Raw genomic sequence first — 12,457 nt, 5'->3', positions numbered from 1 at the left:
GTCAAGTCCTTGGGATTTGAGACTGGGTCCAGAGGCAAGGGGGAGGATGGAAGTGTCCTGTTTGACACGGTTGTGGTGGACGTTGGCTTAGGCAAGGCCGATGCCGTCTTGCAACATGCCGTCAAAGGCCATCATATCAACTTGAGGAAGTTCACTAACAACAGAGTTGGTATCACTATTGACGAGACTGTTGACCTCAAGGACCTTGAGGATATTCTCGCAATCTTCAAAGACTTTGCCAAGTCCAAGAAGGAGATCAGTATTGAGAAGATAATCAAGTCCTTGCCCGGAAGCGGTAAACTCCCGATCCCAGCGCCTTTGAAGCGAACGTCCGAGTATCTCACCCACCCGGTCTTCAACTCCCACCACTCTGAAACCGAGATTCTCCGATACATCAACCACTTGCAATCCAAAGACCTGTCTCTGACCCACTCGATGATTCCACTGGGGTCGTGCACAATGAAGCTCAACGCCACAACAGAGATGGCTCCAGTAACCTGGCCTGAATTTGCCTCCATCCATCCATTCGTACCAATTGATCAAGCCAAAGGCTACAAGGTTATGATTGACGAGTTGGAGACCGATCTGGCTACTGTCACTGGATTTGATGCTGTTTCTCTACAGCCAAACTCTGGTGCGCAAGGTGAATTTACTGGATTGCGTGTTATCCGCAAGTTCCAGGAGCAACAACCTGGAAAGAAGCGTGATATCTGTTTGATCCCAGTCTCTGCCCACGGCACAAATCCAGCCTCTGCAGCCATGGCTGGAATGAGAGTCGTCACCGTCAAGTGCGACACGAAGACTGGAAATCTCGACATGGAAGATCTGAAGGTCAAGTGCGAGAAGTACAGCGAAGAGCTTGGTGCGATTATGATCACCTACCCGAGCACATTTGGTGTTTTCGAGCCAGAAGTCAAGGCTGCCTGTGATCTTGTCCATCAACACGGTGGACAAGTTTACATGGATGGTGCCAACATGAACGCTCAGATCGGTCTCTGCACCCCAGGCGAGATCGGAGCCGATGTTTGCCATCTTAATTTGCACAAGACCTTCTGTATTCCTCACGGAGGTGGAGGTCCAGGTGTCGGTCCAATTGGTGTGAAATCCCACTTGGCCCCCTTCCTTCCAGGTCATCCACTGGTGAAGACCGGTGGTGACCACGGCATCGCTCCCGTTAGCGGTGCCCCATGGGGAAGCGCAAGCATTCTTCCCATCAGTTGGGCATACGTCAAGATGATGGGTGGCCGTGGCTTAACCCACGCTACGAAGATCACACTCTTGAACGCCAACTACATCATGTCCCGCCTACGGCCCTACTATCCCATCCTCTACACCAATGTCAACTCTCGCTGTGCCCACGAGTTCATCCTTGATGTACGGGGCTTCAAGGAGACGTGCGGTATCGAAGCTATCGATATCGCCAAGCGTCTCCAAGATTACGGCTTCCATGCTCCAACCATGAGTTGGCCCGTCGCCAACACACTCATGATCGAGCCTACCGAGTCTGAAAGCAAAGATGAAATGGACCGGTTCATCAACGCTCTGATCTCCATCCGAGCTGAGATTCAAGCTGTGGAAAATGGCACAGTTGCAAGGGAAAGCAACATTCTGAAGAACGCGCCACATTCACAGAAGGACTTGATTGTTGGGGAATGGAACCGCCCTTACACCCGTGAAGAGGCTGCCTATCCCCTGCCGTACCTCAAGGAGAAGAAATTCTGGCCGACCGTGACCAGAGTAGATGATGGTAAGCACTCTTGTTCTCCCCCCTCTTCTCGCCTGTTGTAGACGAAGCTCACAAAATCCCAGCGTTCGGTGACATGAACCTCTTCTGCACCTGTGGTCCCGTCGAACCCGTCGACGTGGAAGGCGACATAACCGGTATCTCAGCGCCTAATCCTACATGACCATATTGCCTAGCCAAGGGGCCAGGTGCAACTTAAAACAGAGCCGCGGTAGCGTGGAAGCAAAACTCGTAGATTTCAACAACGTAAATGCATAGAGCTTAGTGGTGGTTCAGCGGTGATATTTTCTGGTTTCAACATGCATGGATGGATGAAGAAAGCGTAGAGGCGTTTTTTATTTATGATAGGCGACAGCGTGCTGGCTTCAACTGCCATTTGGAAGGGGTGCGGACACATATACATACATATATACAAACACTTGTTTTTTATATCAAGATAAGAGTAGACTGGACTGGACGACTGGACTGAAACGGAACGAAACGAAATGGAATGAATATAAAAATTCATGCTACCCTTCTTCTCTTTTACATCGCCTTTTCAGTGGTGGATGGATGCTATACATTCATACATACAAACCGCAGCGTACCGACCAGCTATGGATAACTCCTGGGCTCTACGTTCTAGGCAAGCACTCAAGCACTCACCCCCCCTCGCATTTTCTTTTTCTTTTTCTCTTCCTTTGTTTTCTCTCGACTCGGAAGACGCGATACCATGCATTTATTGTACTGCATTCATATATATATATATATATATATTTCTGCGATTTCGCTTTCCACGTGATGTTCTTGAACTTGTATCTTTCTTCTTCTCCTCCTCCTTCTTTTTCTTTTCCTTCTTCTTCTTTTCCTTCTGCTTCTTCTTTTCCTTCTTCTGCTATGCTTACCTATCTTCAGCTAGGTATTCCGAGGTATCTATTCATCGCGAGTGTGGTGTCCCTTTTCATCGTGACGGGCCCCTTCCGAGTTTGAGTTTCAGTTCGCATTTGACTGGTTGAGCAAGTGGGAGTGGGAGTGGGAGTGGGAGAAGGAGCAGGAGCGAGGTGGCCAAAAGATAGCTGAGAGGAGCGAGCCGTTTTGATTTTGATTGAACTTCGTGATATGATGGTAACTTCCAAGCTGAATAGTTTACTTACTTAAGTAGATCCTTTGGTCCATGTTTTCTAATATGCTTTGGTTTGGTACCAGTTGATTTGGTGGGCGTGCTGTACTTTATAATACAATAATTTTGGGTCTTCTGTGGTTAAGCGCTATTCGATGCGAGGGTGGAAACAAGCAATATATATGTACATCTGGGTTAACGTGCGCGCTTGAAGGATGCGCGCCAAATGCACTGAAGTCTCTCCGTCAGAAGCACGCGAGTTGCCGCGTGCCTCTCGTCGCTGGCGTGCTTCTAACAAGTACCTCAACCTAGGGATACGATTACCAACCAGCCTGTTCAAAAGTCAGATTCGAAACAAAGATCCAGCTCTACCTCTCAGCTTCTCGGGCCACTTACCATATTAGCAGCGCGGGCACACTTCAGGAGTTCCTATCCATGACCTCGATGCAGGCCCTAACTGCGATCTGGTTCTGAGATTGCGGGATCCAGATGTATCCAACTCTGCCCTTTTCCATCAAGCGATCATTCAGCTCCACGGCCGCCTCGATCAAGTCTCGATTGGCAACCTCTCTGCGTGCTGTGGTGATCCAATTCTGGCTTCTCCACTGATCGATCAAATTAGTATCATTTACTTGATGCAGGAATCCCTGAGGGCATCGATGCACGTGAACTCGTGATCGTCTATCGAGACATGAAATGGGGATGGATGAAAGCTCGTCACTTACCAGGTATTGCCAGTCGGTCATACAGCTGATCACGTACCTGGAGTCCGTGTAGATCTCCACGTTCAAATATGGATCGGTGCCCAACTCGTAGTGCTTCTGCAGAGCTTTTAGAAGTGCGATGATCACGGCTGTAATCACGGCTCGCTTTCTAGTGACCGGAGGTGCGCCGTGGTAGTTGGAGCTTCGTAGGAAGTGATCACATATTTCGGGACTATCGTTTCCGAAGCTACACATAGGAGAATGAGAGTTAGGAAAGTCCTCTCCCATGGCATGTCGGGGGGAATTGGTCTTGAGAGCAAATGCGAACGTCAGGGCATTGGAGCGACGAGGATAGTATCACCCGTATGTCAAGACTGCTGCTGCACCTCCGATGGTAGACGGCGAGCCGTTTCCCGGAACCTGTCCCCGACAGACGCCATCGATGTAGATCTTCATAGGGTAAGGATCCGGCACAGTGGCACCCAGAGAGTCAACAGTCCGGGCCATCTTGGCAGTCGGGCCAATGGTGTTTGAGAGGAGCTGGGTAGGTGAATCCGGAGTGTTAATCAAGCTCAGCTCAGGTGCATTTTCGGGAAGTAGTGAGAGAAGCTCAGTATGAAGTTTTGGTTATGTTGTTGTTGAGAGGTTATGACTTTGGTTGTGGTCGTGGTCGTGATGCCCGTGTTGCTTAGATTAATAAGCATTTTTTTTACGGAGATACGATGATCCGATGATCCGATGATCCGATGATCCGATAGCCCGGTTGCAGGAATCACCAAGAGGGAGCGTAGTCACGTGTGTAGAGTGGAGCGCTTTCGTGATGACAGGCTTATCGATCCCCCGCTAGTCGCGTCGGACTTTCTTTCATCGTCTGCAAACGTCAACTACGGAGTGTTCGATCAAAGCCAACATCGGTACCAGACCTTACGACGCTGCTTTCGATCTCTTCTGTACCACTACACCTGACTTGACCTCAGCCGTCCCTTGTACGCACCCTCTCCCAGTTTGGCGGCGACAGCGTCACTCTACCCACCACCATCAGCCGGGCGCCTGCAAGTATCGCCCAATATGTCCCACCCCAACTTGCATTCCCCGGAAATAACACGCCAGATCGAGGTGCTCGAGGACGAAATCGCTTTCCAGAACGTTCTATTTGCATCAATCGACGACAACGTCCAAGATCGCGAGCAGGCCGAACAAGACATCCGGGATGAGATCTGCTCTCTAGAGCGCCAGTTAAAAGACCTTAAACGCTGTACCAGCGCTGCTACTATTACGACAGCCTCGAATTATCCTTCTTCCCAAAACTCCTCGCAGAGCTTCCAGGCAGCCTTTTCCAGCTCTTCGAGAAAGAATAACGCGATCAGCAACCTCGACGGCGGTGTCGACGGAGAGCCTGCCGGAGAGATGAACGGCTACTTGGGTAAGTCTACGCCCAAAGTGCTTTGATTTTTCATAAATGCATACAGCCGAAAAATCAAACTTGCACTCTATCGAAACTGCTACTCTTTGGTCGATCGTTCGTGGCTTTGCTGACTCCATGACAGGTCAAGGTCAAGATCAGTGGCGCCCTCTGGCCTCGCACTCGTTGACACCCTCAACCCCGGGCTCTGATCCGCTCGGGAACCCCCTCCTCACCCCTTCGCATACGAAATTGTCTGCTCGAAAACGCTCCCATAGCAAGTACCTCGACGACCAGCTCGCCCCGGTCGAAGGTAACAAGTCCAGACGGACATCACAAAGCCCTTTTGGCACTGGTCCTCCCACCCCATCTACAATCAGTTCAGGGTAGGAAACCTTATGTGGAATTGAGTGACGGCTACTTCGGCCTCACTCTTGTCAAATAATTCCCTGCACATATCTCTTTTCGCTCGAGTGGCACCGCTCGATTTTATTACTGTGGACAATGGACTGATACATAAATTTAGTGAAGATAGTTTTAGTGCTTGGCAACGCAAGCAGAACGATGAGGCCACGAGAATCAAGCGAGAGCGAGAGGATGCTGAGTTAGCTCGTATTATTCAAGAAAGCCTAGACAACCTGTCTACGTCGTCAATGCAACCACCTGCTCGTTCGGATCGCTCGGCTTTCGATCGACTTTCCGGAGCGCATCAACTATCCTCTAGCTCGGGCAGCCCTTACTCATCCAGTCTTTCTCAACAAGGATCAACGTACAGTGGCCCTTCTAGATCTATGACCCCTGGTACCAAGCGGGAGGTACCACGAAGTTCGATGTCCGGACTCAGTTCTTATGCATCTTCAAACCCTCCCAGTGGCTTCACGAGAAAGACACCTGCAGACCCTTCCTACACTTCGTCTGCCTTCAAGAGCGAGCGTCCCTCACGTCCCATTCCAGGTTCCTATCAAGACGACTCTTCCAATGCCAGTGATTCTGACATTGAGATCATACCAGCATCGGCGTTCCGTGCCAATGGGCGCAGCTCCCGCCCGACCGGAAATATGGCAAACTCTTACACTTTGCCTTCGCCTTTACCAAAGTCCAAGCCTCTGGGTTTTGGCAACAGTGCTGCAGATGTCCAGTTTTTGAGGCAACAGGCTGCATCTACATCTAATGACACGTTACAAAGAGCCATGTTTGGCACTCATCCGAAGCCTCAATGGATGAATGCTGTGCAGCCCAGCATGGGCGGCGGTAATATGCTGTCAAAGAACGAGATTTCCAGTGCTTATTCAATGAACGATATTCCGGTTTATCAAAGTCACGGCTCCATGGCTATGGCTGGTTCACCCCCACATTCCAATTTTTTCGAAGACATTATCACTCGTGGCGGTGATAGCATCAACGCAGTCTCGGCATACCTAGGACTCAACGATCATATGCTGGACCAGCTGGGCTATATCATGAACGACCCTCGGAAGAACGCCGAAGAAATCAAGAATTTGCTGGAAAATATCCGCCCGGATGAGGAGGTCGCTCCGGAAGATAGGGAAGGCACCCCTGAAGGCCTTGTCTACCCTCTATATGAGCATCAGAAGATCGCCCTGGGCTGGCTGAAAAATATGGAGGTTGGCAACAACAAAGGCGGAATCCTTGCAGATGGTACGTTGGGCTCTCGCAAATGACCTATAAGTATGATCTGGACACATAGCTGACTATCTTTTTTAGATATGGGCCTGGGCAAGACCATCTCTGCACTTGCACTCATTCTCTCTCGTCCTTCCTCGGATCCAGCCCGTAAGACCACTCTTATCGTTGGACCAGTTGCTCTCGTTCGTCAGTGGGGCCGAGAATTCAGAAGCAAGATTCTGCCAGGCTACCGGCTGAGCGTGTTCATGGCGCACGGGACCACCAAATCTCTCAACTGGGATGAAATTCGGACCTACGATGTCGTCTTGACCACAGTATGCATGCCACTCCTTTCTCCGCAAATTCTCTTGGTTTTTTTCGTGTACCCGAGACATGTCTAGAGGGTCAGATCCTCAGCCAAAGTTTCATATTCATAAACCCTACCAAATATAGCGCTAACCTTGACCTAGTATGGGAAACTCGGTCACGAGTACAAGCGTCTCCAAAAATTCCGTGACAACCACAAATTGAACGGCGGCATGGCCGACCACAACGCCATGAAGAAAGACTTTCCTTTCCTTGGCCCAAAGAGCAAGTTCTATAGAGTCATCCTCGACGAAGCCCAGTGTATCAAGAACAAGAGCACCCACGCCGCTAGAGGATGCTGTTCTATTGCAGCTAGATACAGATTCTGTCTCACCGGTACACCTATGATGAACAATGTCCAAGAGCTGTACTCTTTGATCAACTTCCTCAGAATTGGGCCCTACGACGAATGGACCCGGTTCAACTCAACCTTCGGCATCTTAACAAAAGCTGACAAAAAGTCAAAGCAATCTGTTCTGGAGAGAGATCTCAAGAACGCCATGACGAAGCTCCAGGCGCTTCTGAAGGCAATCTTGCTTCGACGCACCAAGAAGACGGAGATCGATGGTAAGCCTATCATCACTCTGCCACCCAAGACAGAAGAGATTCAACATGTCGTCTTCGATGAGGATGAGCAGGCATTCTATACCGCTCTCGAATGCAAAACCCAAACCCAGTTCAACAAGTTCGTGAAGGCTGGGACAGTCACCAAGAACTACGCCAACGTGTTGGTTTTGCTTCTCCGCCTTAGACAGGCTAGTTGCCACCCGCATCTAATCCAGGATTTCGAGCAAGCCCCTGTGTCCGCTTCTGATGTTACGTTAGAGACAATGAGGGAATTGGCGCGAGGCTTGAAGCCAGACGTCATCGCTCGATTGTTGGATTCCAACGATATATTTGAGTGCCCTGTCTGCTATGATCCTGCCTCGAACCCCAAGATCATCACGCCATGCGGCCACGATACCTGCTCTGAATGCTTAGCTAAGATTACAGATCAAGCTGTCCAGCAGAACGTTGCAGCTGGCAACGATGCAGGTGGCAATGCAAAGTGCCCTACTTGTCGCGGCGATCTTTTCAAGGAAAAAGTCATTGATTACTCAGCTTTCAAGGAGGTCCACAAGCCAGCGATCGAAAGTACAGATGATTTTGAAACGGCCAGTGACGACAGCGATGATGATAGCGAATACGACAACGAAAGTGACAGCGACACAGCTTCGGAAAAGGATGCAGATGCTCGAGGCAATTTGAAAGGTTTCGTTGTGTCTGATGATCAGGACGAAGAGGTCGACGACGATGAAACTGCTTCCGAAGATGACGATGGGCCGGAAGTGATGGTTGAAAAATCCCAGTCCAAGTCCAACGATACAGGCAAGGGCAAAGAGAAGGAGCAGAAACATAAGCAACTAAAGAAGTCGAAGGGCAAAGACAAGGGCAAGCAGCCTGGGAAAAAGCAGCATATATCGATCGCGATGTTGAAGAAGGAGGCTTCCAAGTCAGCAGCGGGACGACGCCGCTACATGAAGTACCTTCGAAAGCACTGGGTGCCATCCGCCAAGACGACCAAGTGTGTTGAATTACTCGATCAATTTCAAGCCGATGGTCAGAAGACAATCATCTTCAGCCAGTTTGTCTCCCTTCTCGATTTGCTGCAAGTACCGATCGATGAAAAGGGATGGAAGTGTTTACGTTACGATGGCTCTATGTCCGCCGACGCTCGAAAGTAAGTTTAAAGAATCTGATCATGAGACGTGGCTTCGTCTTTCCAGCATTGGCTAACTCCTGCGTGATATAGCAACGCTGTGAACCAGTTCTGTGACAGTCGGGATTACAATATCATGCTGATATCTCTCAAGGCTGGTAACGCTGGTCTTAATCTGGTCGCCGCTTCTCGGGTGATCATTCTGGACCCTTTTTGGAACCCCTACATCGAGATGCAAGCTGTCGACCGAGCGTATCGTATCGGACAGCAGCACTCTGTTGAGGTTCATCGCATCTTGGTGGAGGGAACCGTGGAGGACCGTATCATTGATCTCCAAAATCGTAAGAAAGAATTGGTCGAAAGTGCTCTAGACGAAAACGCTGCCAAGTCCGTCAGTCGTCTCGGTGTCGCAGAGCTTGCGTTCTTGTTCAATGGCTAGATCTGGCGTTTGTGGCTCTGTATCTTTTGCAATTTCATGAGAGGATGAGGTTGGGTGCCAAGTTGTTCGTATTTTGCTGCCCGCAGCCGGCTCCGCTGAACTCCCGAAACACACCCTTTCTTTTGGGGACTTTTTGGGCGGCATTCCATTCGGAACGGGCGGTTGGCTGATATTCGGAATGATACCCAGAGGTGGCGTTACTGGCTTGGGCATTGGGCATTGCGCTGTGGCATCACTGATAGCCCGCCATCGCTCGCGACCCTGTGCTTTGGCGGGTATCAACAGCAAGAGCGTACTGTGCGTCGGACTGTATGGAGTAAATTTCCAGCAAGTATGTAGGTTGCCACAAATGCAATTGACTGGCTGACATGTAAATTTCAATCAATGCGCTGGCATCCAAAGTATTCAGTCGTCGTCTCAGAAGTCACCCTTGAGCAGAGATGCATTAATCATGCTATATACTATTTAAAACATCTAGCTCGCTGTTCAATGTTTATATGAGATTTTGATCGATCGAATCGATCCAACAAGCTCCAGCAGGTCAGTAACGAACTAACCCGCCCAGATATATCTCTCTCTACTCATGTTCTAGATCTTCTAACACGACTAACACGACACGAACAGCCTCTTGGACTGAGTGTTAGTCCCAATTGCGACGCGTCGATTCCGCTCACGCCTCCAGTCGTGTGGTAAGCTGGTCACGCTGAAGCCTTTAACCTGATGCCCGACCGAGTTGGATCCTAGCGTGGTTCTTATCTCGACGACATAGCTTACTTCTTCTCCGGCATTTCTTTCTCTTTCTTCTCTGAGTCTCTTTGGAGAGAGATCCCCGGTTCCCGTATCCACGGCGCCGACGACGACGTTTCTGCAAGTCGATTTTGATAGCATCCATCCTCCATTTTCACAGCCCCGTTCCTTATCAACTGAGGTAAAGACATGCAAGACACCACGTTGAAAGCGAATGGTACGCATATCGCTAAGCTTACCGGCATCCTCGATCATGCAAATGGCCCCTCTAAAAAATAGCCGAGATGGTGGTAGTACCGGTACAACTCACATTGCGAAATCGTACCTGCTCCTTCCTGTTCCTCTCTTACCGATCCACAGTACAGACTCCGATCCGCTTCGCTTCCATTTTGGTATTCTGTTTTTATCTGCCGCGTTTGCTTTCTGTCGCTCTGATTGCACATCAGTTCTCTCACTCTCATAACCTTCCAGATATCGGAGTGATTCTCGTGCATGCGTGCTTATTTGCTATTTGTTTTCCTCGCTTAGTAGTGAAAGTGAGAGGGAGGAAAGGAGGGTTATAGTCATCGTTGTTTTGTCGCGTCAGGCTTATAGAAGACGGTAAACAAATTCAAGTATCGCAGGCTCCTCCGAGGAAGAGAGAAAGGAATTGAGGTTTGGGATCTTATCGTGCACGTACTTGCAATTTCCGACGGGGCCGGGGACATGACAATACTTAGTACGGAGAAATAAGGGGGTGAGGGGGGTGGGAGCGAAGCGAGAAGACATGGAAGCCCCTGCTTTTCCCGGCTCCCCGGTTTCAAGCTCATCAATATCAAACTCAATCTCTATCTCAATCTCAAGTTTCAAAATTTCAAAAATAATAACAAGAGCAAAAAACAACAACAACAAGAATCCTCTTGATCGGCCATAACACTCTTTCTTTACAACACAGCCCACACACACACACACACACACACACTCTCTCTCTCTCTCTCTCTCTCTCTCTCTCTCTCTCTCTCTCTCTCTCTCTCTCTCTCTCTCTCTCTCTCTCTCTCTCTCTCTCCCTTTCTCTCTCTCCCAACAATGGACAACGACCCAGCAGTATCCTCCTCACCGGCGCCCTCCGGCACCTTCACCAATTTCCCTCGCCTCCCCTGGGAGCTGCAGCAGCAGATCTGGCTCGCCTCCATTCAGGACCTGCGCGGCCGCATCGTCCACATCACCGACAACCTGCCCATCCGGACGTTTGCGGAAAACCTGCGGCCGGCGGTCGTCTGCGCCGTCTCGAGCACCGGGTGTCCTCCTCCACCACAGCTGGCCGCGTGCCGGGATTCTCGGGATCTGGCGCTCAAGTATTACCGGCCGCTGCTGCTGGGGAAGCTCGATCCAGATGCGAACGCGAACGCGGCGGCGGCGGCGCAAGATTTTGTTGCCTGGGGCCAGAGGGGGATGAGGGTTGATCTTGAGAAGGATATGTTGATGCTGAGCTTGTCTGGGATACTTAACTTTCACGACCAGCGTAAGTGAGATTGAGATGGAGATCGAGGTCAAAAGGTGTTCGGCTCGGAGGAAAGTGGCGCGCGGTGGTTGCTTGGTTGCTTGGTTGCCTGGTCGCTTGGTTGATTGAGGGTTGGTTCACTGACGGCCTGCAAAAGTGGACCTCGCTCGTATCCGACACCTCGCCTTCGACGTTGACGCTCACGAGGACCGCTTCTTCTACCGCTCGGATCAGTGGCATGTCATCGCCAACATGCCGCTGCCGAAGCTGGAAACCTTGACCTACGTGCTGGGCAACACGGACCGCTTCTGCGCTCTGACCGGCGCGTATCTACAGCGGCCGCTGGTGACGGTCGATTCGAACCTGGTCGATTGGATGGACTTTGTGCGGCAGAAGACCATGGTAGGTCCGCCCGCCGCCCCCGTTCCCACACATGCACATGCATATTTCCTTGTCTTTACCTCGGCTTCTTCTTCTTCTCCCTTGTCTCAGGCGATTTTGAAATCTGAGCCGTTTTGGCTGACTTGAGTTTGTTTTGTTTGCCTATCTACCAGTCGTGCCGAGGCCAGCACGATGCTTGCGATATGACCGAGCTGGAAGAAAACTTCGTCGTAGCCCTGGAGATGCGGAACAGCTTCCGCCGCTTCGTCGAGACCCACGACGCCGGCCCGCTCTGGCGGAACCTCACCTTCCGGGTCGTGCTGGCTGCGGTGGAGAGCCCAGCCGGCGAGGATGGTGGTTGTCTGTACGCGAGGCGACTCGCCCACCCGGCGCCCGTGTTCGGCCCAGATCATCAGCCGGGTCCCCAAGCCGGTACCAAGCACACGTATGTGATGCGGAAAATCTGCGGCGGGGATGGAGAGATCCTAGGTCGGTACGAGGGTGTGCAGAGGTTGTTTGAGGATGGCTTCTTGCACCTGCGCGGTATGGCCGATGATGATTGTGATGGTGATGGTGACGATGGCCAGCCGATTGACAGCTATAGCGGTGGTCGTGGTCCCACGGTGGGTTTCTGTCCGGGTATGAAGAACGAGTGGGCGCTTGAGGAGGACCAGAAGAAGGCGGAGTCTCGGCGGACTCTGGCTGCGGAACCGCGGGCTGGGGAGCAGGTTTGAAATGGCTACACCTATGAAAAGATGGCTCACCTAACA

At 50.9% G+C, this 12,457-nt stretch overlaps 3 protein-coding genes across 3 annotated transcripts; 2 read left to right on the top strand and 1 right to left on the bottom strand.

Moving 5' to 3' along the window:
• Nucleotides 1-3,262: 3,262 nt before the first annotated feature.
• Nucleotides 3,263-4,054, bottom strand: L3040_008274 (uncharacterized protein; the record flags this gene model as incomplete). Its single annotated transcript, XM_007295427.1, has 3 exons — nucleotides 3,263-3,448; nucleotides 3,569-3,794; nucleotides 3,909-4,054. The coding sequence occupies 3 exons, from the start codon at nucleotides 4,052-4,054 to the stop codon at nucleotides 3,263-3,265; spliced, it is 558 nt and encodes a 185-aa protein (XP_007295489.1).
• A 561-nt stretch (nucleotides 4,055-4,615) lies between these two features.
• Nucleotides 4,616-9,079, top strand: L3040_008273 (uncharacterized protein; the record flags this gene model as incomplete). Its single annotated transcript, XM_007295428.1, has 6 exons — nucleotides 4,616-4,970; nucleotides 5,095-5,335; nucleotides 5,476-6,608; nucleotides 6,675-6,910; nucleotides 7,046-8,661; nucleotides 8,734-9,079. 6 exons carry the CDS (start codon nucleotides 4,616-4,618, stop codon nucleotides 9,077-9,079), a joined length of 3,927 nt encoding a protein of 1,308 aa, XP_007295490.1.
• Nucleotides 9,080-10,891: 1,812 nt separating this feature from the next.
• L3040_008272 (uncharacterized protein) lies at nucleotides 10,892-12,421 on the top strand (the record flags this gene model as incomplete). Its single annotated transcript, XM_066153972.1, has 3 exons — nucleotides 10,892-11,327; nucleotides 11,464-11,708; nucleotides 11,861-12,421. The coding sequence occupies 3 exons, from the start codon at nucleotides 10,892-10,894 to the stop codon at nucleotides 12,419-12,421; spliced, it is 1,242 nt and encodes a 413-aa protein (XP_066010518.1).
• Nucleotides 12,422-12,457: the final 36 nt, after the last annotated feature.

Source organism: Drepanopeziza brunnea, assembly GCF_022702325.1.
Source record: "Drepanopeziza brunnea f. sp. 'multigermtubi' strain 214-2 chromosome Unknown ctg15, whole genome shotgun sequence".
Taxonomy (NCBI): Eukaryota; Fungi; Ascomycota; class Leotiomycetes; order Helotiales; family Drepanopezizaceae; genus Drepanopeziza; species Drepanopeziza brunnea.
Note: the sequence above shows the minus strand (reverse complement) of the source record. Positions and strands in the feature narration are given on the sequence as shown.